Source organism: Bos mutus, chromosome 1 (genome assembly GCF_027580195.1).
Source record: "Bos mutus isolate GX-2022 chromosome 1, NWIPB_WYAK_1.1, whole genome shotgun sequence".
Classification (NCBI taxonomy): domain Eukaryota; kingdom Metazoa; phylum Chordata; class Mammalia; order Artiodactyla; family Bovidae; genus Bos; species Bos mutus.
Genome location: NC_091617.1, coordinates 109,801,769 through 109,829,684, shown reverse-complemented (window position 1 = coordinate 109,829,684; position 27,916 = coordinate 109,801,769). Strand labels below are relative to the sequence as shown.

The window sequence follows — 27,916 nt, the reverse complement described above, 5'->3', positions numbered from 1 at the left end:
ACCGGAAGCCACTTTAAAGCAGAGCTCGAGGTGACAGGCGAGCGAGCTGCTTCGGGAGTGCAGTCGCGGCTTTCTGCGCTCCCCGCGGCAGAATGGCCCGAGTGCCGCTCGCCGCTTCTCCAGCCTATGACCCCTAGACGCCGGAGCCCACCCTCCGCGCCCACCCCCTGGCGCGGACCCTGCCTGCGAACCGGCGTCGCCCGGCTCAGCTCCTGTGGTCAGTTCTCTCAGACAACCCGTTTCAGGTAAAGGACTCGGTTCTGAGGGGCCGATGAGGGACCCTCGCTGGGATGGTGGTCACGGAAGGGGGTGCCGGCCTTGCTGCCTGCTTTCACAGATCTGGGGTGATTGGTGTTTAGACTACCTTTTTGTACCGAATTCACTTGGATCCAGTCAATATCAGGATGGCATTGATTTACACTTTTAGTCACTTCGGGTCTCTAGCAGGTGTATAAATTGGAGTAAGACACTGGGTTTAGTCGAGGGCGCCGGCGGCTCCCCATTTCCCACTGTGTAAGGGAGGCTCGGGGGCGCGTCTATGCGGTCGTTCCTGCCGGGCAGACCCCTGGCGTTCTGAGGCGCACATCGCGGGGGAGAGCACGGCTGCTGAGGGGAGCCTTCCGGCAGACCCGCGTTACGGCTGCAGCCCAGAAGTTTGCAAGCTGTTTTCAGATTAACTTTAAAGTCCTCGCTTTCCTCCCCGCCAGCCCGAGAAACGCCCTTTGCGTTTCCTCCGCTCTGCTCAGGTCGGTCCTCCGAGCCTCGCAGGACAATCTTCTCGGGAAGGTCGGTCAAGGAAAGAAAGAAATTGAGGCGCCGCGAGTGGCTTCTGGAAAGGGGAGGGCAGCCGGGGCGGGGGGTCGCTGGGGGGTGGGAGGAGGCTGGCCCGGGGGTATAGGAGCAGGAGGGGGTGGGATCCTCGGGAACACCAGAGATCTGGCCGCGAATAGGCGTCGCCGGGCACAGTTCGTGCGGTCCCGGGCGCCGAGCTGCGCAAACCGCCGCGGCCGGCAGGAGGCGTCCCTCGGACCCCCGGCCGAGATCCGAGCCCAGACGGAGTCATGAGTCGGGAGCGGGGCGGTTTCCCCGACGGTGGTGGGGTGCAGAGTGCCTGAGAACTGGGCCATCACCCGGGGGTATCGTGAGGTGAATGGTGAAGCTATAGGTCGCTGGCAGAGGGACTGGAGGAAGTGTCCTTCCAATCTTTTTTTTTTTTTTTTTCTGTTATGCAAACTAATTGAGGAACTAGGTTCTAGTGACTTCCTCACTCCAGCCACTCCTCCAGTTCTCTGCCTCTTTCTCGGTTTTATTTCTGAGTTTGACAGAGGGCAAAAATAGGAAAAGTTGTGGCGTGTGTGTGCCCTCGTATAAATAAACTGGGTTTCGTGTCTGTTTTGCCTTGACTGGGTGTGATAGGAGTGGTTATTGTGTGTGTGTGTGTGTGTGTGTGTGTGTGCGTGCGTGGGGGGAAGGCACAGGCCAGTTTGGTGTGGAGAGGGAATACCACAATCTGTGCCAATTGTGCCTTAAGGCAAGAGCACCAAATGATGAATAATAACGCCTGGCTTGGCTGCTTTCCAGTTGATTTATGTCTTATGTCAAGTCCCTCCTTCTTCGTGAAGCTTTCCCTAACAATGCCAGCTCACACTGAACTCTCCTTTTTCTACCTTTTCTTTTGTACTTGCCCTGTACATTAACGCCTTGTTATATACTGTTTTTAATTTTTCTGAGTTTGATTTATTATGCACTTTTTACACATGTAGACTTATAAATCCCTCCAGTTAGATCTTTTATTCTTTTTTCTGGGGACTCAATTTTTTTCATTTTGTTGCTTTTCTTGACTCATAAAGGCTCACGGAACTTGCCATTTAATTGGTGCTTTTTCTTCAATAATTCAGCTAGAAAATATTATGGAGCACCCACTGTGTGCATGTGCTAGGCACTGTACCCTGGATGCCTACTTGGTGAAGTCATGAGCCCTTGCGTCAAAGATTTCTTTCAGTCTATTGGATAAGGGAGAAGAGGATTAATTGCTCATCACCACCCCTTTTCCACCTGGCATAATGCTCAGTAAATATTTTCAGAATTAGTTAATGAATGCTAGATTGTGGAGGAGACACCATTCATCATTTTACAAAGTTTTCTTTGCTTTTTAAGTTCTAGTTTTTTTCAATGGGTCTGATTCTTCAAAGAAAGCACTATTTAAGTCCCTGAGTAGTTCATTCGGAATCTGAAATTTGGTGTGTTTTGTTTTCTTGTGTTATTTTTCTGTGCCTTCTTTTTTTTTAATTCACATATGTAGCTTTTCCAAAGACAGGGAGGCCCCTTTCTGTATTAGGAAGTTGTTTTTGGTTTCTAAAAGTGTGCAGTGGTTGTTGCTGATATAGCTTCTGTTGCTAAATCAACCCTGGTATTCTTCCGCTAGTAGTGGTAATGTTTTGGGGATTGCAAAAGTAAACCCTTAACATCCTTGGGGAATGTATTGGAACTTTCTGCATCTAGACGTGCTTCAACAGGTTCCTGGTTTTCTCCCATATAATATTTCGGTTGAGAGCCTGCTTCCTGCATATAGCCTCATACTGCAAATTCACTCACAGTTAATTTGCGGTTTTTCCTGCATTTGACAAATTTTTTTTTTTTTTTTTTTACAGTTTTTGTCACCTCATGAAACAGGAGATACATAAACAGCTGTGAAGAGAACCACAAAGCAATAGAGATGTGGTTTCCTCACTGTCATAGATGCACATATTTCTACCCCTCTCTCCACTCCATCCTAGACTTAAACTGTAAAAATTCATATCCCAGCAGAATTACAAATCATTATATATTAAGTCCACAAATAAATGTCAGGAGCCTCGTAGAAGATGCTCTCTCTCTTTCATCTTTACCTGTCTGTGGGCTTTTGAATAACCTTGGCTCCTTTGGAGCCTTGATTCTCAACAAAATTAAAAAGTGACCTGTAAAGATGAAATATAGTATAGGAGGAAGCATTTCAGGAACTTAGAGAATAAAACAAAATGTATTGATGAATGAAAAGGATTCTGTTGTTGTCAGCTGGTAATTGATCTTCTTTCCTTTCCTGGTAGGATTTTTAGACTGAGGAGCAATTGGAGCTAATCTACATCATGGAAGTGGAAACCACCGAACCTGAGCCAGACTGTGTAGTGCAGCCTCCTTCTCCTGATGAATTTTCATGCCCAGTGAGACTCTCTGAGAATATCACTCCATTGAAGACTTGTTTTAAGAAAAAAGATCAGAAGAGGTTGGGAACCGGAACCTTGAGGTCTTTGAGGCCAATATTAAACACTTTGTTAGAATCTGGCTCACTTGATGGGGTTTTTAGATCTAGAAACCAGAGTGCAGAAGAGAGCAGCTTACATGAACCTATGGTGAAGAAACCCTTGGAAATCAATACATCGTGTCCACCTACTGAAAACAGTATGCCTGTCCTGATTCCCAGTGGGACAAATGTTGGGGCCCAGATGCCAGAAGCCCATCCTCCCACTGATGCTCCGGAGCAGGTGGTTCCAATCCAGGATCATAGCTTTCCACCAGAAACCATCAGTGGGACAGTGGCAGATTCTACAGCAGGGCACTTCCAGACTGACCTTTTGCACCCAGTTTCAAGTGATGTTCCTGCTAGTCCTGACTGCATAGACAAAGTCATGGATTATGTTCCAGGGGTTTTCCAAGATAACAGTTTTACAATCCAGTACATTTTGGACACCAGTGACAAGTTGAGTACCGAGCTCTTTCAGGATAAAAGTGAGGAGGCCTCCCTTGACCTTGTGTTTGAGCTAGTGAACCAGCTACAATACCACACTCACCAAGAGAACGGAATTGAAATTTGCATGGACTTTTTGCAAGGCACTTGTATTTATGGCAGGGATTGTTTGAAGCACCACACGATCTTGCCATATCACTGGCAGATCAAGAGGACAACTACGCAAAAGTGGCAGAGTGTATCCAATGACTCCCAGGAGCACTTGGAAAGATTTTACTGTAACCCAGAAAATGATAGAATGAGAATGAAGTATGGGTATGTATTCATAACTACTCTAAAGCTATTGTTAAATCCTAGAGAGAAGGTAAAAAGGCTAAAGGCTTAGTAGGGTGGTTTCTTTCAGTAGTAACCTAACAGGTTTTATCCTCTTTCTACTTTTGTTCTTTTGGCTGTGTGCTATCCTGATTTTTCATGGCAGTTGAATGCAGGCTATTTATCTAACCAGACAATGAAGGTTTTATGATTTGAACAGTTCAGATGTCACTCTGCGCAATATGTGTGTGACTGAGAAGTTGCATATACATTGAATATTGTGAATCAAATACTGTTTTAATCACACAGGAGAGCTTGCTTTTGAAAGAAAATCTATGGTGAATCTTATAAATTATGAATGCTTAATTTATCTAATTTTAAAGTTTTGCATACTGAGAAGTTGCTATATTTTTAAAAGAACGTAGTGGTAGTTGGAGATTTTCATGACCCTCTTTTCATTTTGAATAGTTCAGAAAATTTTTCTGTGCATGACTCTGAGACCTTCCCAAACTTCTGAATTATGCCCAAACATGTTAAGTTTCTTTTTTAGTTTCCTTAAAGCTTTTTATCATTAATTTTATTATTCTATTTATCTCACAGATAAATTGTTCCACAACCCAGTATTTTTTTAAACCTGAAAGAGTCTTTTAACAGTGAGTGAAGGGAAAATCTATGCTAATGGACATATTTATTTGTCATTTACATAAAAGCAGTTATCCTCATGTTTTTGTAGGCAAGACCTATATTGGGTTGACCAGGAAGTTCATTTGGAAAAAAGATTGTATAGAAAAACCCAAATGACCTTTCTGGCCAACTCAATAAGTACATTGGTTCTTTTAGTACGGATATCCAAGCATTATTCACTGATAGGGGAACTGAAATTTCCACATCTACGTTCTTTAATGAACTTGGAAATAGAGAAATAATAGTTGCTACATATAATGTTGCTAGTGCAAAAATGGTTGTATAATAAGCACTGATCTTTTGTTTCTCCTGTAGTATAAAGGGACTTACAACAGGCGGACTAGCCTAACTCAAAAGTTCAGAAGAACTTTGTGGAGAGTCAGTTTTGTTCACTGCTAAGTTATACGACCCAAGTGTCTGGAGAGTCTGAAGGCAAATGGTGGTAGTGAACCATTTCCATGTTGTCCAGTGCTATTAGTTTTGATGTTAACCTTCCGTGTTCTAACAGTGCCAGAGCATTGTTGGCATCACAGTAACCTGGCCTTTGTTTAACGTCTCTTGCTCCCATTTAGTCTTAGGTAAGTGGTTTTCTTTGAATATTTCAGTACACAGACCCATCTGTCTTTTTAGCAGTTTAATTATCATCAGACTGGAATTTTTTATCTTGTGTTTCAAAAGCTACCTGTGGAGCAAGATGTGAAGCAATATAAAGCCCAAGTTTAGAGGCATTATTATGTAGCAGACCTTGGGATAAAAGTAAAGTTTATGTCCAGAATACAGTTTTCCTGATCATAAATGTATTCTCTTGATAATATAATGCACTCAAGATCCCGTCCTGCTTGGGTAGCAGAATTCTTAGATCCTGTAATAAAGCTAACTACTTTTGACTTATTTTTTTAAGCCAGCATTGAAAGACAGAAAAATGTTTTCCATTTTGTCTTAAAAATATTTTTAATGTATTGTCCAAAATCTCTGTTGCCTATGAGCTAGCAATTCTAATTGGTATGTCAAGGGTAATTAATTTTATATACTCTCAAAGCCACTCTAATCCTTCCATCTGCAGATGGCAAAACTGTGCATAACAGTGGCCTCCCACTTCACTCTTATGAAGCAGATTTCCAGTCTGCTGAGTACTTGAGCATCTTGGTACATTAAGTTTGTCTGTTTGAATTGCTTGGGAAGAAACTAGCAGAATTATTGTCCAACACATTATGTTATCTTACCATGAGCAAGACAAGACAGGTATTTTGATCCCAGAAAATCCAGGAACTCTTAGGACAGCAGCGTATTGAGTATTTTATCCTTTGGTAAACTTTCTTTACTGAAAAATAGACGTAGAGGAAAGCCCATATGCATTCATTGTTGGATCAGTTATAAAGTGATTACAGTGAGTGCTTGATTTCCAACCCAGTTTAAAGGAAGTAAATATTTATTTGACACTTCAGAGGAAAAGTTTGAGAGAATTGTCATTATAGTTACTATTGCTGGCACTGTATTGTTACTGGTGGTAAGTGGTCCTGCCCTGATAAAAATAGCCAAAAGTATTGTTAATTACTAGTAAAGTGAAGTTCTCCGTGGACTACAGTAAGAAATGTTGTAAGATTGTAGATAGCTAAGTGTCAAAAATGGGTTTTTGGGAAGTTGACCTGTGGTCACTGCAACCTGGTTTTCCTTGTATTCCAAAGCGATGTTGTGTTTCCTGGCAACAAGATGCAGATAACGGCATGTTGAGCCTTGCTGAGAGATTCACAAACAAGCTGGAGCAGCCCAGGTTCACATGGTTACCACATTATTTGGCTAAAGCTATTAATCTCTGTGGTCAGGCCTGTAAAGCTGGTCTGTCTGTGCAGATTGCACATAACCAGGAAGTGTGTGTTCAGCTGTGTATATGCCCAGGTCGAACCTGGCAGTCTCTGGATTCAGGAATAATGAATGGCAGTTGTTTATCCCAGTTGTTTTCAGCAGTTTATATGACTTGGTAAATCATTATTATATACTATACCCATAGTAGTTCATTGTGTGGAACTTGGGGAAAGTTCACAGTTCTGCGTCTCTAGCAAAGATAAGAGTTCATAGTTTCAAACTGTGTAGATGAAATTCTTTGGTTTTTGCAAATGGATTTAACATCTGATTTAACTCAAATGAGATGTGCAGTGTTCATTTTATTCTTAAGAGTGAATGGAAGGAAAGTTGAGCTAGGTAAGTTCACAGGTACCTTCCAACTATTAGTCAGGATGCTTAGCTACTAAAAACACTTACGAAAACGGGATTTCAATAATAAAAGTGTTTATATGGTTCATTATAATGAAATTATTTTAACTATTCTTTTCCAATTTTGCCTTCACTCCAAATTGTATTATTCCACTTTGCTTTCGTACTGCTTTTGTAACATCAACTGAAAACTAGTTGTATGTATGAACTCCCCATATTTAGTTGCTGAGGCTTCTTTTGCACACAGGATGAGCTTTGGAGAATTTCCAAATCCAAATACACAGTTAAGAAAACAACATTGAATGTTGTGTTTTCCATTAAGAAAACATAGTCTCTGACAGTTTAGGCACTCATCCTTAGTAGAAAATGGTAACTAAATGGCAGGACTAAGCGGTTTTAAAAGGGTCTCACTAACTGTGCAGAATACTGTTGTGGAGGATGTGCAAATCTCCCTTTAGCAACTGAGATCGCCATTAGTTTTCACATTACATTCATTTTAAAGTGTGCCAGAATAGTCTCCTAGTTATTATCACCCATAAGGAAGAGGCACTGTGCTGACCTTATTTTGGAGGTAACCTATAGTTGAAAAATATGACCAGTGATTATTTCTAATTCTGAATTTCCTGGAAAAGGGAAGGATGAAGAAGAAAGTTGCGAACACTGAGTCCATGGTTAATTTTTGTCAGAAGATAGTGTTTTCTCCTCTTTAGAATTAAAACATTGATAAAAGAAGTTTGGGGCTTAAGCCTAGAATGTTGTCATAGCTGTAGTTCATTAGTTTTGAGTGATTTTGATTGCTCATTGCTCTTAGAAGTTTGTTTCTGTTTTTTAAAAAACTGTCCAAGGGACAGTACCATTAGAAGACTTCACAGGAACTGTGTGAAAGAAGAATTGCTTATTAGTGATAATGAAGAGCACTTGCTGTTCTTTTCTATATGACTTGCAGAGTGGATTATCTAAAGTAGACCAAGCTCCTGACTGAACTCTGCTGGAATAGTTAAATTAGCCAAGTTAGCGCTGGCCTGCACAGCTGTGATGATGTATGAACTAACTCATTATGTGTTATTGATAACACAGAGAGAGGAGAACAGCTGAAACTTACTATGCCTTGTGACTTTTTGGTATTTCTTGAATATACACAGCTGGATGAGTTTGAATTTATTTAAAAAATTCCTGCCGAAGAGAAAGAGAGCTCCATAAGCAAGAACTGTGTTTGAAGTGACTTTCAAAATGTGTGCCTTGTGCTTCAGGAGAAAGCAATCCAGTGAATTATTTTCTGTACCTCTTTATGATGTTATTTACATATGAAATAAAGCTAATTGGCTTCTGTCTATACTAATCCAGGGAAGTTACTGGGTCTGTGTAGCGCCTTCATGGGAATCAATAGCAATCATTCATTTATTCCCTTTCTGGTTTTGTCAGTAAGCAGATTAGACTTTTTGAAGCAGCTGTCACCTGGCTTCAGGTTGGGGTCAGTCTGTTCCTGATATATTCATGGTCATGAAAATGAATCTTGTAGAGAGCAAAGATGTATAACTTTTAAATCAGACAGTTGGAGGAAATAACTTACAAGGTTATCTGATAGTTCCTAAAAATAATTGCATGATACATTATACATTTTCTTGTTGAGTTGACTCTAAAGCTTTTACTTTTTATTATAAATAGAAAAAATAATAATTCAACATTTAAAACTTCATTCTGCATATATGAACGTGCAGAAAATGCAACTTTTGAGTGATTACTCTGTTCCTGTAAAACTACTCCCTAGTGTTAGACTAGAATTTCTAGATTATAACTTTGCATTCTACCATAAAGCAAAGGTAAATTCATAAATTTCTTCTGGGTGCATCTTTGATCTTAGTGATTCTTAGTTTCATATTGGGTTTGGGGACTATTTCTAAAGGGTGTGAAGCAGTAGGTAACCCTTACAAACCTTGCCTACTTAGGGAATTTGAATAAAATGCAGCCATTTAAGACTGTGACTGCCTGTAGCCTCTTGTATCTTATCCCCTGATATGAGGCCACCAGATTCTGCATCCTTTGTCAAAAAATAATTTTTTTCACATTTAAAATTAGGACCTGAGATCCTCTTAACCTAGGTCAGTACCCTTTGATACTTACCAGTATCCTGTTAGTTGCAGTTGGCTTCTTGTGAAAGGAAAGCTTATTTTTGAGTTACAAGATGATTCTTGGTTATTCTAAAAAATTTTTTTGTAAGGCTGGTTCAGATCGGACATGGTAAGTTTTACAAGAAACTCTCTTTGTAAAAGCAGTAGAGTTTCTCTTTTAAATAAATCTGAGAATATTAAGCTAAAAGGAAGTGAATATGAATGATGTTTGTACCTTTGGAAGATAGCAGAGTGCTGAGGGTTGAGACATTTTGTGTTTCACTCTGGGCTTGAAATCTGTAGGTAACAGCTTAAGATCTTGAGGTGAACTGCACTTTGCAACACCATCAGCAGAAACTGTACAGAAGAATAAAATATTTATAATTAAAGTTCACCATTTCTAGGAGCAAACAAGTTATGTTTTTAGATATGAAGGGACTCCCGTAGCAAAACAAAATGTTATTTTTATATTTATAGATTATTTATGGCAGTGCTTTCTAGGGACCAGGGATCATACTGCACAGACTCGCCTCTCTTTAAAATCCCTGTAAGTGTTAAACATAATCCAGTCCAATCCCCAACACATTAGCTGAAAGCCTCAAATTTCTAATGTAGATTAATTCCTAGTTAATAGGAGGATTTGAAATTATAAGGGATAGTTTCTGAGATACATTTTGAGATCTTCAAAAATGAAGGATTTTATATAAAAATAAATTCCACTTACTGAGCTTGGTATTTTGATTTATATTTGATTTGTGCAAAAAATAGTATTGTAGTAGTGTTGTGCTAAATAAATATGAGTAATTCTGTGAGGAGCTCATTTTAGAAAGTTGATTATATTAATAAACTTCTGATTATGAAAATTCCAGGTTTCCTTGCTGACCTAGCCTATTGCTGTTGCTAAGACAAGCATAGAAGGGAGTTAACTAAGCACTTCTGTTTGCTGTGACCACACAAGAAAATATGTCTGTCTCCTCTATCTTTCTCTGCTTGGTGCTGTTTACTTACTGGTAACACCCACTTGACCAGTAAAGAACCTTTACATGGTCATCACAATGAAAGGATAAGCATGTTATGAGAGTGAGAATGCTAGAGCAACTGTTCTGTTTCATGTTCTACAGAAACCAGTGATTTGTGAATGTGTGTACCACAAAATGTGTAAGGAGTGCATTAAAATCCCTCATGACTAAGTTGTCTGAGAAAGAGTTTGGGAAATTTGTATTCTGTATGCAAATAGATATCATTTGTTTTGGTGCTGTTGCCTCTGAGCATAAGGAAGGATTTGTCAATAGTCTTATGTTGAAACCTAGCACTTCTCATAATGATTGGAAAATAGTTTAGGCCACATTTACAGGAATTTCTCTTCATTAATTTTTTCCTCTTTTTGGATTAAGAGCTTTTAAACTGTTACCTTCTCATTTGACGTATAGCCATAAAGTTTGTGTGATTTTCTTTGCTCTAAGTTTTTACCAGCACTGAATAGTCAGTGAAGAATGGCAGGGGTAGGTCCAAGAGTGAACTTTGCTTGCAGTGAACTTTCAGAATCTTGCCTGCACCCTGTGATCTTCACAGTTCTGCAGCTGATCTGGGCCTAGGGAGGGCAAATGGCACAAACTACTCTAAATAATTTCCTGCTGCGGTTGGTCTTTGGTTTCTGACTGTCACCTGGCTTTGCTCTTTCATTTCCAGGCATTGCAAGAATAAAAATAAGCACAGGAGAAATACTAGGTTTGCCTTCCAAGGTAATATAAGAAAGACATCTTTGAATGGAGGGCAGAGAATGTAAAACAGAAGGAACTTTGCTTTCTGATGTTAGGATCGTCCAAATGCTGCCACTCATCAGTAATTAATGCCACTTATGTAAAGTGTTCCACAATTAATTTGTTACTAAAAAATAATTTTTAATTTGGTCATTTATCAGTTAGTTTGTCTGTACTGAGGAAAAAGGCAAAATTTTATTTTTTTTTATTGGAGTTTAAATGTTCTACAGTATTGTGTTAATTTCTGCTACACAACAAAGTGTATCAGCTACATGCAAAATTTTAAATAACCTTTCTTTAAAGGAGTTATTTATAAAAGTCAATTCAGAAATTAACAGATTGTACCTAGTCTAGGGGCTACTAGGAGATAAATTTTGTAATTATTTATAATTAGTATTTCATTTATGAGTAAACAAATTCTAAATTGATATTATTTGAAAATTATTTTTAAGCAGTTTGCATAGTTGATTTTATAATTATGTAGAAAAGTTTTATAAGTAAATAAAATTCAGCCTACTTTAAGTATTGTCAGATTTCATATCCACAGAACTTAATCAGTTGAGTACATGGCAGACATTTTTTATTTTCTACTTTGAGATTAGAAACCTCTCGTTTTAAAAATACTTCACTTGACAAGGGGATATTTATTAATCTTCATAAAAAGTGATAACTACTAATTTAAGGTAGTATAAGACATGATACATTTCTTTTTAATCTGCTATATGTTTCTTATCCCAGCTGTTCTTATAGAAATTGTTTCACTTCCTCTTCAGGCCATGATTGAGATGTCTCACTTAAGTTGCCTTCTGAGAGTCTCAGGACATGTGACTGAACAGGGATAAAAGTTAAGGCTATATGACATTTTTGATGTCTTCAGGGTGTGAAATTTAGGCCCCTGCCTCCATAAATAGATAGCTGCGAGATCTTCTGATCTCAGAATATAATTTTTATTTATGAAAGATTTTAGGCTTATCCACATATTATTAAAAAGTTCTCTTGCATTACTTGCTTTGAACTGATAGTTTTGTAATTTAAGGAAAAGCCCAATATAACAGTGTTTTAGTAGGTTCTCTTCCTCAGGTAGCTATTGTAATTTGCTTTCAGGGGTTGCCTGAGGTAGAGAGGGCTTATGATTTGTTAGGGGTTTAGGAAACACTTAGGTGTACTCAGATCTGGGCCATGTCCTAGTACAGAGTTCTTTGAGAATAAACTGTTACGTGTCTGTTTAGTTCCCCACATGCTTTTGGATAATATAGAATTATAAAAACTTAAAAAAACAAGGTATCCTTTCATATAGACAGCCTACCTGCCTGCCTTTTTTCTCCTATTTCTTATCCTCTCATTTTTATTTCACTGTGTTCACTTCTAGAATCACTTTAACACCACAGATTAGATGTCTGACAGTTTGTAAATCAAGCATGCGGTTTAGCACACAGATTATCCACTGTGTGGATAAATCCACTCATTAACTTACTGCCTTCTCATTCGCCTGTTTCCAAGATGTCCTAGGAGGGACCAAGAGAGCAGCACACACAGCTAGAAGTTTGCTCTAAGACAGCTGATCCCCGGACACTCGAAGCCCCATTGAATCTTAAAGTGGGAAATATTTTTACCTACCCCCCAAATCTTTTGCGGTAAATATATCATCCAGGTTTAATGTTAATTGTTTTACACAGTGCTCTAAGTCTAAGCAATCCTGCTTTGAATAAGTCAGGGTCTCCTTAGAGGTGGGCAGATTTAATTGCGAGTCAACATTTGATTCTTAGCTTGCTTATAACTACTGAGGGTCATACGCAAAGTAACGTTAAAATAAAAACAAAACAAAACTCTTTGAGTTCTGATTTGTAGGTATGTCTGTATTTACAACTACTTCTGGATACCAAGTGGGAAAACCCAGTTGTTACCAGGACCCAAAGTCATACTGTAGAAGTTAAGTAGAGAAATTTAACCTCTGGAAAACAGTGAAAGGTGTTGCTTTGTATGTAGGCAACATACAAAGATAGATAATTTTTATTGCCTCCCCAAATAACTTCCTGCTATGTATTCAAGTCAGTGTTAGCAAAAATCTTAATTAGTGACAGAATAAATGACAGTTATTATGCTTCTAAAGCAGAAAGAGTACATAGTCCTCTGAAGTTTAATAACTACACTGCTTTCACAGTGTATTTTGGTATTATATATGCCATGGCTTTGATTCTCATCACCTTGTAACATATTTGAAGGAATCTATAAGCTTCCAGATATTCCAGCACTGCTAAATGAGTTCCTGGAAACATCAAAGCTAGGTATCAAAAGCCAGCTATATTTTGTGCGCCTGTGGAATTTCTTTAGCAGCAGCAAACATACCCCATCTGTCATGCCTGTCTCAAGTCTGTAGCAGAAGAGCCTAAATAACTCTCGATACTGCATTTGATCTTTATCCTTCTCTCATCGTGACCTTCAGCTAGGGGTGACATTTTCCCTTTATATCGTAGTAATAAATAATTGTGTCTGATTAATCCAGCTGATTAGGGTGGGTGTTGATTAGTTTGAGGTCACAGGTTTATCCTTACAGAAACCAGTTAACTTTTATAGGCAGGAAGCCAGGGTTCCGAAGTCTAACTCATCTAGTTAAAACTGTACAGAGTAAGGTCCAGAAAACTCAACTTAACTGACGTTTGCTAAAGTCTGAGTTCTGTATCTTATTTGCATCATCTTCCCACTTAAATGTGTTCCATCTTCTGTGATTCTAGTCTCATGTAATGGCACCATTAATCCAGTCACCAGAATATAAACGTGGGACACATCCTGGACTCCTTCTGCTCCATTCAGCCCCTCCATGCAGTTAGTCTAACTCTTAAATACTCTCACATCATCCCCATTGTTGCCTCTTCAGTTCTTTGCCATAATTTGTCTCATTTGCAGTTTTAGTAGCTATAGATGGCTAAGCATAGAATGATAAATATTTATAATAAACATGCTAATAAATATTTAGCAAATAAGTGCCTATCTCCACCCTTCCCCCACCTCCCTCTACCAAAATAAGCAAATCAGCCCTCCCTACCACTGCTGTTGGAGTGACCTTTATAAAAGGCAAATCTGACCCTTGTTGAAATCCACCGGTGATTCCTGTAGCCCACAGAATCAAGTCCTAACCTCTTAACCCAGCACACAAAGCTCTTCATTATCTGGCCCCAGCCAACCTGTTCAGTTCAGGCTTATCTGTTATCATCCCGCTCACACACACAGACACCCTGACCTCCCACATGAACTGCATGTGCTGCTTGCTCTGGATTGCTTGAGCCGCGCTTGGTTGGCTTCTGCACATGTCAGTCACTCTGCATGTGGTGTCCTGCCTCTCGGGGTCTGCCTCGCGGCTGGCCAGACCTGGCTCTCATTTCACCTACTCTGGGACACCTCCCTTGACCACCTTCCGTGACCCTGTTCCCAGCAATTAGGCCTTCTGCCTCTGGATTGTTCCCAGACCACCTTTGTGCCACACTTTACACTGTGCCACAGAGTTTGCTTGTCTTTTTCCCCACTGACTTTTGGGCATTTTACCTTTTTCATCTTATCCTGGCCATAGCCCAGCACTTAATCATTGTGTCTACTTATGATTACTTTTGTTTGTTGTCACATTTCTTTCTTGGTTTTGAACAATTTGTAAATAGAGAACTTGTCTAAAATGGTTACATTCTCCTGAGCTCCCAAACACATAATCCCAAGAACTATTTATCCAGCGAAGGGATTCTGTCCTAATTTCTGGTTTATTCAGCAACTGTTTCTTTAATAGTTTTGGTTTCCATTCCATTCCATTCTGTCATTTATATGGCAGGCCCTTTTTACTTTTTAGGATCTGACATACACATTCGAGAACATATGATGGTGTAGGTGTTGGTACACTGTGTGTTGATACTGTATGTTGGAAATGTTGGTATGTCAAGATATTTGTTGAGTGGGAAGAGAGTCATTGTTCGTAAGCATCTAAATTATGAGAATGGGTGTTCTCTTCAGAATTTTTAATTAATTTTGCAAAATTAATTCTTACATTGGTATGTGTGCTGGTGTGTTTGGTGAAGCATGTTGACACAGAATTGTTAATATTTCTGCAGTCCAGTCTCCTTCCCATTAAAGCGAAAATCACCCATTGGTTCACAATTCTTTTTTCTAATTTATTGTGATAAAGTTTTATTTTGAGTGAGTCCAGATGGATTGATTCAGCCACATGATATATTTAACTAAATCTAAAGCATACTGCGCAGTGGCTGTCTCCCATTCTTGCTCTTCTCTGGCCATCCCTCAGTCAGGCTGTCTGTAAGTCAGACAGGGTTCCCATCTGCCAGGATGACTGCACCCTGCTTTTAGGAAGCCCTGTCTCCTCTCTCCAACCCGGTCTCTGGCACTGTCTCTGCTGCTCAGTTAATACACATCCTGTATTGACCACTTTGACCTTTTACCTCCATCCTGTTGAAGTGAAGTGTTAGGTTACTTAGTCATGTCTGACTGTGATCCTGTGGACTGTAGCCCACCGGGCTCCTCTGTCCTTGGGATTCTTCAGGCAGGAATACTGGAGTGGATTGCCATTCCTGTCTCCAGGGGATCTTCCCAACTCAGGGATCGAACCCAGGTTTCCTGCATTGTAGGCAGATTCTTTACTGTCTGAACTACCGAGAAATCCCTATTTCCTATTAAACTGTTCCTAAAATTCTTTCCCTTACAGAAATTTAGCTTTCTCTTACAGAAAGCTATCTTGGATTGATTACCTTTATGTATTCCTGGAGCAGTAGCCACCTCCGCTCCCATAATGCTGCACGCATTTTCTTTGTCCTCTCATTCCCAGAATGTACTTGTGTTAGATAGGCAGATGTACTGCTTCTTTGGTTTTAGATTTTGTTAGTTTTTTCTCTCTTGAAGCCAGGGACTACATCTGTTTGATTCTTTGTGTATTGCCTAAAACAGCCCACCCTCGCCATTTCCATACACACGACTCATAACTGGTTTCTGATAATACAAAACAATGGTTTGATAAGAGTGGTGAATGTTGAACATTTGGCTTTCATGTTGGATGAATTTTATACTGATGCAGATTGAAGAGAATAAAAACTCTTGGCTTTGGATTTTTTAAGCATTCTCTGTTTAAGGGAGAGCAGGTGGTAAAATTAATCTTATAAAAAGATAATTTAATGTTTTTCAAATTTGTTATTTTGTCTCTGTCAAGTCTAGAAAATCATATTGAAAATCAAATAGAGCTAAAACAGTACTTTGATACATCAATCCACAGAACAGTTGATTGTAGTAAATTAGGATTTGTCATAGAAATTTCATAATGCCCAAAAGACTGAAGTGCTCAGAGAATGTAGCAAAGGCTGCAGTTTTAGATGCCTTTCTCATGCAAATCATTATCTATGAAGTCTTAATAACATAGGCGTAAACAGAAATTGCTAGAGAGATGTCTAGAATAAAATCTGATACTTTAACAGCAAAAAGCATTGGCTGTTTATAGTATAATGTATGTTAACGTATTAACTGCACTACTAAGAACTCCATAAAGAAAATACTGAGGATTTGTTGACTCATAATTGGGAACATTTACTGGGAAGTAAACTTAAAGCAGGAAAATCTGTTTAGAAACTGGAAGTGAACTTAAGATGAAGAAAGAGGTTAATATCTCTCCACTCGATAACATAAGATTCTCCTAAAATTAAGGGAAAATTGTTTAAAGCAACTTGATGTGAAGTTTCAGTATAGGAGTTCCAGGTTTCAATATTTTTCTTTTTTGTAGAATTTCCCAGAAACGTTTTTTTTTAAATTCTGGATTATGTATTCCTATTTACCATAAATAATTTTAAACAAAGTAGTGTTCAAATGTGATATAAACTGCATTTTATTGTCTTCCTATTTCACACTTTAAATTATATGTTCTTTTTAAGACTACATCCTGCTAGTTAGGATGAAATTAGGCATTCTAATCCTCACTTGGAATTAAGTAAGAAATTAGGGTTTGGGGAAGTTCTTTAGGACTTTTTAAAGGAACATAACTGCTTTTTACAAGTTATGTGCTCCATGGCCGCATCAGTTCGTATATGACTTTTAGTTTTTTGGTTTTTGTTTTTTTCCCAAAGAGAAGCTAATTCACAAATTATGAACATTGGGGTGGAGGGTAGGAAATATTTTCTTTCCCTCACATTTGCCAGGAGTGTTTAGTGAGAGATGTTAATAGGTATTCATAGTAAAAGGGAGAGTATTGTCATAGGTTTGGAAGAGTACTTTCTAGCCCTCATCATGGTATTGATACTTCAGTATCTACCTTCACATATTTACGGGACAGAGGAGTAGATGCAATAAGTAAATTGTTTAACTCTGTGTAGACAACTTTTTCAGACTTGACCACAGAATGTTTTTTTGTGCGTAGTACCTATTTAACAGTCCTTGGAACAAGTATTCCAAGGGCACAGTCTGGAGTTTCACAGTAACCAACAAAACCCATAGGTCAAAATTCATACCCTTTTCAAAATCCTAATTTATGACAAGAAAACATGTCAGTTATTGGGAATATCTGTCCAAACACCTCGATTTCATATGAGCCAGTTTCGAGTGCCACTGGATCTGGAGTATCTGGATGTGTGTTAAAGACATTCATTTAGAAATCTGTGGTAGAAAGAATGAAACAATGCATTTAAAAACTTAGTCACTCTGTTTATAGCTGTGATGTTATGTTTTCTTGAAATATACACAAGAAAAATGAACATTTTGCCATTAATGGTTCAGATGAGTCAAACACTAGATGAAGTCCCATTAAAAAAGAAACAAAAATTTTTTGTACCACGCTTTATAAATTTAAGTGATTCTGATTTATATAGTGGGACCTCCCCCTCCCCAATAAAGTATGGATGCAGCAGCAGCGGACCATATAACAAAATGACAAAACTATTCTCATAGCTGAACGTTATGATAATCCAGACTATTTTTTCGCATCATATTTTGTCAACCTTTTTTTTTCCCCACCCACAGGATAAAAAATGATGTTAGGTAGATTAGCAGTACTTGCCTTATCTGAGGTCATTTTATTTTTCCTATCTTTCATCAGGCAGTATTGTGTATTCCTATGTTGGCTTAGGTGAACTGATGCCTCTGAAAAAAAAGACAGGCTTCAAGAGAAGTTTCTTTTGTGTCTCTCTCTGCTTTCCATGTCAGCTTCATCCAGAGCTGACTCCCTGATTGGTTGAGACCAGGTTTGGCTCATCCTACTGTGGTGGGAAGAGCAGGACTGTGTTGATTGGTTCAGGCCAGTGATACTGTAGGATAGACTCAGTCCCTGCTCCATGGCTTGGACATTTTGGTCTTGTTAAGAAAAGACATAAAGGAAACGGGGAAACCACTTACAATGATATCTTTTTACTCCAAACAAAACAAGCTTTGAAAATTCTACAATATACTATACTAGGTATTTGTAATGTCATATGAGATGTTTAGGTATTTCTGTTTTGCAAATGTACTGCTATTAACAGTTCATTTTTTCTTGGGTCTTTTTAGAGGACAAGAATTTTGGGCAGATTTGAATGCCATGAATGTGTATGAAACAGCTGAATTTGACCAACTACGAAGGCTGTCCACACCACCCTCTAGCAATGTCAACTCTATTTACCACACAGTCTGGAAATTCTTCTGTAGGGACCACTTTGGATGGAGGGAGTATCCTGAGGTATTTACAGAATCTTTTTCCAAAAAGTACATTTAAATTTTTTTGTCTTTCACTGTTCCTTTATGACGATGACTAGACAGAACCACAAACCAGAGAGCTTATGGATATAAAATTGAATCTTGTTGACAGTGAGTAATACTTTTCTCTCTTGATTTTTCTGGAAATGTATTTTTTTCCCGTTAATTTCTTGGAGCCCATAAATGGAATACCATTGTTATCAGAGAGAAAATGCTTTTCCCAGTATCTTATTACAATAGGGACCAAGTATTTACTGTGATAAGTACTCAGACTCAGTGCCAACTTTGGAGTAATTTTAATGAGATGAACACTAGTGTAACTTTTGGCTATATCTGGCTCCTGGTGATTGGATCATGTGTTACACTATTAGCATTTTAGAAGACTGGGGAAATCAATTGCCCTTAAGCCCCTGGAAGAAGTACTTGAAAATGTTTATTGAACCATGTGGTCAAGCAAATCAGTCATTTAAAATTCTGTCACAAGTGCACACGTATTCTTAGTTTGAGATGGTAAGAATAGTCCATCCATTACACAGTGAGGTTTTAAAATGATGGTAGTTTACTTTGCCTCTGAATGAGAATTCTGAGTCACAATTAATTGCCCTGAAATGGATTTAAAGATTAATTTCACATTTCAAAGATCTGACTTCTTTAATTGGTTAAATTCATTTCCAGCATTACAAAAAGGGAGAACTGACTTACCTACCTTAGATTTTCTTTTAAGGAAACAGCAAAAGAAAACAACCTAGTATGTTAATTAGTGTAAAACACAATATTGAGTTAAAATTTCTTCTTAAGTCGTCACTAGTATCTAGTATCTTCTGAAGAGAATAGAGGCTGTTTAAAGTATATTTGGATAGTCCAGTGTAGTTGGAGTGTCTTTGTGTTTTTACTCTTGAGAGGTTTCTTGGGTTTGGAACTTAATTGATTTATGTAAGCAGTATATACTACCATCTTTAATCTTCTTCTGAAACCCTCTTAAGGAATAGAAACAATAAAATCTCCAGGAAATTTGTAAGGCCTTTAATTAGGATAGACTTAACCCTTCACATGTTTCATAAGGTGGGAAAACCATGAAAGCATCTTTCTGTTCTGCATCTTAGAAAAAAATAAAATTCCTGCATATAACAGGAAGTAATTTGATTCACTGTACTTTTTGGCACTCTTCTGATGTTAACAGCAAAGTTAACTTTTTACCTTTTGTTACATTAACATTTTTCCTGTCTTATAGTGACTGTTTATTGCTTAACTTGCTGTGTTTTTTCTTTACCTTCTGTTTTCTCCTCCATAGTCTGTTATTCGATTGATTGAAGAAGCCAACTCTCGAGGTTTGAAAGAAGTCCGATTTATGATGTGGAACAACCACTACATTCTCCACAACTCATTCTTCAGAAGAGAAATAAAAAGGAGACCCCTTTTCCGTTCCTGTTTTATACTGCTTCCATATTTACAGTAAGTGTCCAGCAGAAATTCTCACCCTCCATTTTATGTAAATGTACAACTTTTAATGCCAAAACGACTTTAAAAGATTATTATCTCTAAAATGTAAAATTGAGTTATTCTTTAGGTTTAATTCTTCCAAAAATAGAGTTCAGATGAGCTATAATTAACCCAGCACTAAAAGAGTGAGCATCCTCTTGCATTTTTTTGGACTAGAAAGCAAACATTTTTCCACAACTAAAAGTAGTTCTGTCTAGATTAAGTCAGAGTTTGCATTTGCCTCTTTCATGGAAGATTAAGACACCCTTCCATGTTATGGAACTGTTTTCTAGGCCAGGTAAATGGCCTTGGCAAGTAGAGATTGTCCCTCAAGGTAGGGTTCTCCATTCGGCTCCCTTCAGTGAATTTGCATGGAGCCGTGGAGAGAATTCACCTTTTCAAGCAATTTGCATTCTCATTTGCTCAGTAAGGCCCATTTTCCTGTAACACTCTGAAAGTACCTGTCATACTTCTGGGTTTGAGACTGAAGTCATCCTTCTGAATTAAAGGTGAGCTCTCCTTCCAGTTTCCCCAGTGCCATTTTTCTTTTCTTTAGAGAGCCTACTGGCATATCTCCATATTTGGCAAAAGCTGGGGCACATTGCCATTAGCAAGGCCATCTGAAAGGTAGTGTCTCTAGGGAAATCATTATCTACTCTAGTCAGGTAGATCATATTTAAAGCTTGATTTTTAAAATACAACTTGGTTTACTTGGCTTTATGAACTGGGGAGATCTAGGGTAATAGTGGTTGGCATCTTATATTCTTATTAGTAGTTTATTTCAAGTCCAAAGTGTGTTTTTTGCATATCATTATGGTAGTCTTAATGATCCTAATTCTGAGATTGCAAAAGGAACATTAAAAACAAAATATAAACAAAAATCCTTGAAATGCTCAGTACCTAAAAGCAGTTTGTCAGTAAGGCAGATTTTAGAAATATATGTTTCTAAACTTGAGGTAAATATGTGCTTTCTTCTTAGTTTAGGTGTGAAAATTTTACCCTGTGTTTTTTTTTAATTAGAAACTAATAAAAATGCCGTTCTGTAATTACACTAGCACAGCTGGAGACAGTGTCAGCGTCCAGTAGCTAGGAACATGCTGTCCTCCTAGTGAGACAGTAGAGCTCATCAGTGAGACCCGCAGCTTGGCATGCTGGGCCAATCAGGCATGATGCAGCTTCTGAGTGAGAGGAAGAACGCTCGTTCAATGCTGCATTGTTGGGAGAGTTTTACGGAAGAGTGAAAATTGATTTGTTTTGATCCTAAGACTGGCAATTACGGAATACCCTTCCCTTCACCTTTTTTTACTCTTAGGCTTGTTTTGTAGAAGTATGAACTGTAAAAATAGTATGAGCAGTAATAGAGTTAATGCCACAAATATGGCCTTCCTATTTATAACGTTGGCTTACAAGAGAACAAAGAAAGTCACTCTTTTCCTTTTCAAAATTTCCTATTTTAGTCTTCTTATCTGGACCAGTAATCATCAGGTAAAAAGTAAGAGCTTAGCAAATCAAAGAGATTATGCAGACATTTCAGTGCAAAAAGAGTAGAGCAGCAGCAAGTTCACCAGGGTGTGATGGTACATGCAGCCATTGCGTTCCTGTCTGCCCTAGAGTCCAGGGCTGGCCTAGAGGGGAGAAAGAGGACAAGGACCAATTCCAAAAACAGATTTCAGAAATGGATTTCTAGAGAGACCATGATCTTAGTCAGGAAGAAAGTTTTGTTTTGAAGTCTTAGTAAGTGCAAAGAGTCCAAGAAAATCATAGGTGTCAAAAAGGCTTTAACTATCAGGGGATCAGAGATACCTAAGAATTGGAAATGCTAGAGTAGGGAGGTGGGGGTGGTGGTGCAAGCTTAACTCATGAGTTTCCTGCAAAGTTGACTCTTTTTAAAGGGTTTCCCTGCTTTTTCCCCACGTCCAGTTTTATTAACATAATTGACATAAAACACTGTATAAGTTGAAAGTGCACAGCATAATGACTTTATATATATTATAGAATTATTACCACAATCAAGTTTAGCTAGTGTTTCTCATAGTTAATTTTTTTTCCATGTGCTTGCTGGTTTTTAATAGGGCTAGTAAAAACAGAAATATTACTTTGCCAACAAAGGTCCGTCTAGTCAAGGCTATGGTTTTTCCAGTGGTCATGTATGTATGTGAGAATTGGACTATGAAGAAAGCTGAGCACCGAAGAATTGATGCTTTTGAATTGTGGTGTTGGAGAGGACTCTTGAGAGTCCCTTGGACTGCAAGGAGATCCAACCAGTCCATTCTGAAGGAGATCAGTCCTTGGTGTTCATTGGAAGGACTAATGCTGAAGCTGAAACTCCAATACTTTGGCCACCTCATGTGAAGAGTTGACTCATTGGAAAAGACCCTGATGCTGGGAGGGATTGGGGGCAGGAGGAGAAGGGGACGACAGGATGAGATGGTTGGATGGCATCACCAACTCCATGGACATGAGTTTGAGTGAACTCCGGGAGTTGGTGATGGACAGGGAGGCCTGGCGTGCTGCAATTCATGGGGTCGCAAAGAGTTGGACATGACTGAGAGACTGAACTGAGTAAAAATCTTATTCTTGAATATTCTTAGAATGCTTGAGCTAAACACACAAATACCAGCTTTCGAAGTTTGGAAGTCCATTTCAATTGACAGGACATCTGTCCTGTGCAGTCATCTCATGGTCTTGAATAAGGCCTGAGACCCAGAAAGCAGTGATCCTCAGCCTTTCTGGCACCAGCGACGGGTTCCATGGAAGACAGTTTTTCCACAGACTAGAGGGGTCAGAGGAGGAGAAGGCAATGGCACCCCACTCCAGTACTCTTGCCTGGAAAATCCCATGGACGGAGGAGCCTGGTAGGCTGCAGTCCATGGGGTCACTAAGAGTGGGATACAACCGAGCAACTTCACTTTCACTTTTCACTTTCATGCACTGGAGAAGGAAATGGCAACCCACTCCAGTGTTCTTGCCTGGAGAATCCCAGGGACGGGGGAGCCTGGTGGGCTGCCGTCTATGGGGTCGCACAGAGTCGGACACGACTGAAGTGACTTAGCAGCAGCAGCAGCAGGGGTCAGAGGGAGGTTTCTGGGTGATTCAAGCATGTTACATTTATTGTGCATCTTATTTTTATGATTATTATAGCAGCTCCACCTCAGATCATCAGGCATTAGCTCCGGGAGGTTGGGGACCACTCCCCAAAAGGATAAAATTAATTTTTACTTCATCACTGAAGTTAGGAAATGTCATTCAGAATGGCCAGGGGAGGGAAGGAGAGTGATAAACGGTGACCTTAGATTAGGAGAATTCATTCTTCAGAGGTCCTTGAGTACATGCTCCATAGCCTTTGACTGACTCTGGCTCTCTAGAGAAGGCTAGGTATGTGGGAAGCTTGCAGTGTGTCACTGGAATACCTATGAGCTGAATGTGAAGCTTCCGTTTGGTGAACTGATTTCCAGGCAGGAATGGCAGAAGAAAGAGGAGCCATCTCTCCTGGTGTCAGTGCCAGGTTTTCAGTACAGCTGTGACCGCCTATAACCTATTTTGGGCAGAGTGGTTGGGAGAAGCTTACCTTCCTCCTTCAACCCAGAAACCTCTGTTGGTAACATCAACCCCTAACAATACTGGGAAACCTGGTGGGTTAGGATTTAGACTCTTCACAGAGCAGGAATAGAGGGAACAGCTAAAAATAAGGAGATTACAGTCTGTGTTTCCTGCCATTCCTCTAGAATAGTGACGGCTTTTTAAAGAGTTATGTACCTGTCAGAATTTGATTAAAGCAGTGGGGCCTCTCTTTAGAAAAATGTACCAGACAGGAAAGGCTCTGGAGGAATCTGTCAGGTCTTTGTGAAAATGCTCCAGAAGAGAACTGGCAGGCCTTCTTTGCCCTGAATCTGACCATCAGGGTTAGGATTCCCTTTATCTCTGCTTGTTTCCTTTTGCTGTATTTTGAAAATGGCCCAGAAATAGGATTTAAATCATTTAATCAGGTAGGAATAAGTAAGTGCTTATCTAAACTCATCCTTTAGAGTAATAGACCTGAATTTAAGGTTCAAGGATAGTCTAGTGTCTAGGGCTTAAGATAATTAGCTCTATCTTAAGCACATCTAAAGCTATAACATTTGAATTGTATTGATGGTTTTTTGTTATATGTGATATTTAAAACTGAAGCAAATGCCAAATGTTAGCTTTCTTTTGATGCCTACTCCATGATCTATTTGTTTTTATACAAAAACTAAAAGTATAAGCTTTTTTTTTTTTTAATATTTTCTGTCGTCTCCCTGTAAGCTCCCTCTTACCCACCTGCCTCACTGTCTCCATTCACTATGCTTCCCCATCTAAGTAGCCTTTAGTAGTGATACGTTTTCTGCTTAGTACAACAAAGTTTGAGGAACACATACAAATTGTTGTTACCTTGAAATGGAGTGTAACTATATAGGCAAAAGAGGAATCCAGGACTCAGGAAAGATATTTATAAATTGGCACTTGCTTACTTGCCTTGCAGGAGTACATTCCAGAGTTTTCTCCATAAGGAAGCCGGGGGGAGCTAATAATAGGTTATCTGTACAGTGTTCACTCTAAGGTTTTTTTCTTTCCTTTAATTGATAGCATTTTCTATAATTTTTTAAACTATTTTATATTGGAGTATCAGCCAGTTTTTTAAATATGCATTTTAGCTATTCAAATGGTAATGTTAGAGCACTGTAATGTGAGTTGGACTTACGCTGAGGTTTTCCTCCCTCTCCCTTCCAGGACACTTGGTGGTGTTCCCACACAGGCTCCTCCACCTCTTGAAGCAACCTCCTCATCGCAGATCATCTGTCCAGATGGGGTCACCTCAGCAAACTTTTACCCTGAAACTTGGGTTTATATGCATCCTTCTCAGGACTTCATCCAAGTGCCTGTTTCTGCAGAGGACAAAAGTTACCGAATCATCTATAATCTTTTTCATAAGACTGTGCCTGAGTTTAAATATAGAATTTTGCAAATATTGAGAGTCCAAAATCAGTTTCTTTGGGAGAAATATAAAAGGTGAGTCAGCAGTATTAAAAGTTCAAAAGAGGTTTTCTTGATGTAGTTAATGATAAATGCAGAACATAATAGGAAGGTCTTGCATAGAACTTAATGTCATATTTTTTCTTACATTAACTCATAATTCTCATAACAGACCTTCCAAGTAGGATTATTACAGTCTGCATTTGACAGAAAGAAAACTGAGTCACAGAAAAGTTAGATAACTTGCCACAGGTCATACAGCTAATAAGATATGGTGCTGGAATTTGAACCCAGGCAGGCTAGCACCAGAGGCCTTGTTATTGATCATTTTATGGTGCTGTATTTCAAGTCAGCCACAAATTAATGTAATTCTGTAGAGGGGAGCTTGCATGTAGATTTGAGGAACCTCAGAATTGAGAGACTTTCAGGTTGGTGGAATTAGGTAAGGAAGTCACCCTGAGAAGGTAAGCTGTGAGAGCTAGATTTGAAATGAAAGAGCAAGTGAACAAATGGTTGGTGGAGCAAAGAGGGAAAGTGCTTTTGTCTGCTGTGCAAAAGAGGGGTTTAAACTTGCAGTATGATCTTTGATGATATTTTTGCCCTTGAAGGCTATGTTAACATTTCCTCCCCATTGAAACCATAAAGAGAATATCATGCCTATTAAACTGATTATACCTTCCTTCTTCTGAATTTCCTGTCCACTTTTTGCATTAGGAAAAAGGAATATATGAACCGGAAAATGTTTGGCCGTGACAGAATAATAAATGAGAGACATTTATTTCATGGAACATCCCAGGATGTGGTAGATGGGATCTGCAAGCACAACTTTGATCCGCGAGTCTGTGGAAAGCATGCTACAATGTTTGGACAGGGCAGTTACTTTGCAAAGAAGGCAAGCTACTCTCACAACTTTTCTAAGAAGTCCTCCAAAGGAGTCCATTTCATGTTTCTGGCTAAAGTGCTAACTGGCAGATACACAATGGGCAGTCACGGCATGAGAAGGCCCCCTCCCGTCAACCCTGGCAGCGTCACCAGTGACCTGTATGACTCTTGTGTTGATAATTTCTTTGAGCCTCAGATTTTTGTCATTTTTAATGATGACCAGAGTTACCCTTATTTTGTTATCCAATATGAAGAAGTCAGTAACACTGTTTCCATTTGAAAAATCTTGGTACTGCTAAATTATTTGTATAAACTCAATCCAGCATTTGTAGCAGGTTTTGGATGGGTGGGCAGAGTAGGGAACAGCACTGGAAATAGGGCAGTTTTAAGACCATTTTTTTAAGTGCTAGAAAGTAAAAAAAAAATTTTTTTAAGAAAAACACAAGTTTTAAAATGACCACTTATTCTTTAATTATTTACTAATTGTTGTTACTGTACTCAGTGTGGAAAAGACTACGATTGCATACTCTTTTCATTCACACCTGTACATTATAGGCAGCAATGTTATTAGAAGCATTTTTAATAAAGAAACGGAACAGCCTAACTAAATGTGACTTAAGCCTGGTAGAAGTTTGGCCAAATGGAGGCTGTGAGCAAATGTGAGGATCCAGTTTATTTACAAAGATTAAAACTGACTGGAACTAGTACTACCATATTTACTCTGTCCAAAGCACTGCTGCTGTGGTGTAGGATGAGTTTATGGCATTCTAGTGGGTGGAAAGAAATTTCTGTTTCTATCAGTAGGACTGAAATATGTCACCCTACCACAGAGTTAAATCAGTGACTTTAACTGTTCTGCAGAGTTTGCCTGAGAACTCAGTTCTGTTTAGAGAAAGTAAGAGAAAAAAAGAACCATTTGAAAAATTTGTCACCAGCAAAATTTTTCATTAACTAGTTATATAAAATGTGGTTCTTCTGTTAAACTTCAGCCTTAGAAAACTCAGTCTCTCATTATCTATCGTCCACCCCAGTTTGAAGGAGTTGGGCACCTGATTTGCTTAAAGCCAGTCTTAAGAATTAAAAGTATTACTTTTAGGGTTCCAGACATAGGCCCTGACTGAAGGTTTTAGAGAAAGAAATAATACATCTGTAACTGAATTGGTTAGAGTTTATTAGTATACTTTGCACAAAGTAGATCTCAAAAAAGTATTTGTTGACATGGCAATATTGTTAAAGGTGGACCCCCACCCCTCTGCCTGCTTTGCCAGGTGTAGCTGGGTTCCCTGGTCAACTCTGTATCTTACACTACTTCACAGAAACACAGACTTGGAAATTGTGCCACTGGCCCAGCAGGAGCAGTGTTAGGAGACCGGGCCCCTGCCTGAGCTGAGAGGTAACTGCTCCGTGTACTTTGCCTTAAGCAAAGCAAACAGACCTGGATTTACAAAAGTGGAAGTGGTTGTTCACAAAAGAATTCACTATGGAACTCTTTCAGATTCCAAGCTCTCCTAGTATGTTTGCAGTTATTTCATTTATACACAACTCTTCAGGAACTTCTGTGTTGTTCAAAGCAAGATCTATCCTGATGTCTCAGTGACTTGGCCTGTTTAAGCACTTACCAGGGCTTCCACACAGTTATTTATTTTGCCCTTGTTGATCTTTTTGTTTGCTGCCATTGGCATGAAATAGCCAGCTGAGGCTGGGTTAGTTGTCCTTTCATTCAGTTGTAACTTGTAAACCAGTAATTCCCAATCTTTTTCAAGTTAAGACATCTTACTGTTGCTTATTTGGTTTTATGAAACTTGTTCCTTTTTTTCTCCCTAAAGGAAAAAAAAAGCTTTATGACATATTTATTTTTTTAATAAAACTAAAGCAAAAATAAAAGTTCTGGTAATTCTTTAAAAACTTTGTTGTTTTGGTTCTCTTTAAGACAGCTGCATTATGATCTGTAAATGCTGGTCAATTGCGTGAATGAATGTGTGATTGAATGATTGAGTGAACAGACCTAACCAGAAACTGCTGCCTAAACACTTGTGCTCTGAGAAATCAGCAAAAAGTGCATTATC

At 38.9% G+C, this 27,916-nt stretch overlaps 1 protein-coding gene across 1 annotated transcript; it reads left to right on the top strand.

Annotated features, from left to right (window-relative positions):
• On the top strand, positions 1 to 27,749 carry TIPARP (TCDD inducible poly(ADP-ribose) polymerase). Its single transcript, XM_005902066.2, has 6 exons — positions 1 to 245; positions 3,087 to 4,039; positions 18,312 to 18,480; positions 19,789 to 19,949; positions 24,726 to 25,004; positions 25,683 to 27,749. The coding sequence occupies exons 2-6, from the start codon at positions 3,126 to 3,128 to the stop codon at positions 26,128 to 26,130; spliced, it is 1,971 nt and encodes a 656-aa protein (XP_005902128.1). The 5' UTR covers positions 1 to 245; positions 3,087 to 3,125; the 3' UTR covers positions 26,131 to 27,749.
• The last annotated feature ends 167 nt before the right edge of the window (positions 27,750 to 27,916 follow it).

What these genes read in the sequence shown, in the direction of transcription:
- TIPARP (XM_005902066.2), top strand. Translation starts at nt 3,126, where the DNA reads ATGGAAGTGGAAACCACCGAACCTGAGCCAGACTGTGTAGTGCAGCCT. An exon ending in GATGGAGGGAGTATCCTGAG is followed by an intron (nt 18,481 to 19,788) that starts GTATTTACAGAA and finishes TCTCCTCCATAG; the next exon opens with TCTGTTATTCGATTGATTGA. An exon ending in CTTTGGGAGAAATATAAAAG is followed by an intron (nt 25,005 to 25,682) that starts GTGAGTCAGCAG and finishes TTTTTGCATTAG; the next exon opens with GAAAAAGGAATATATGAACC.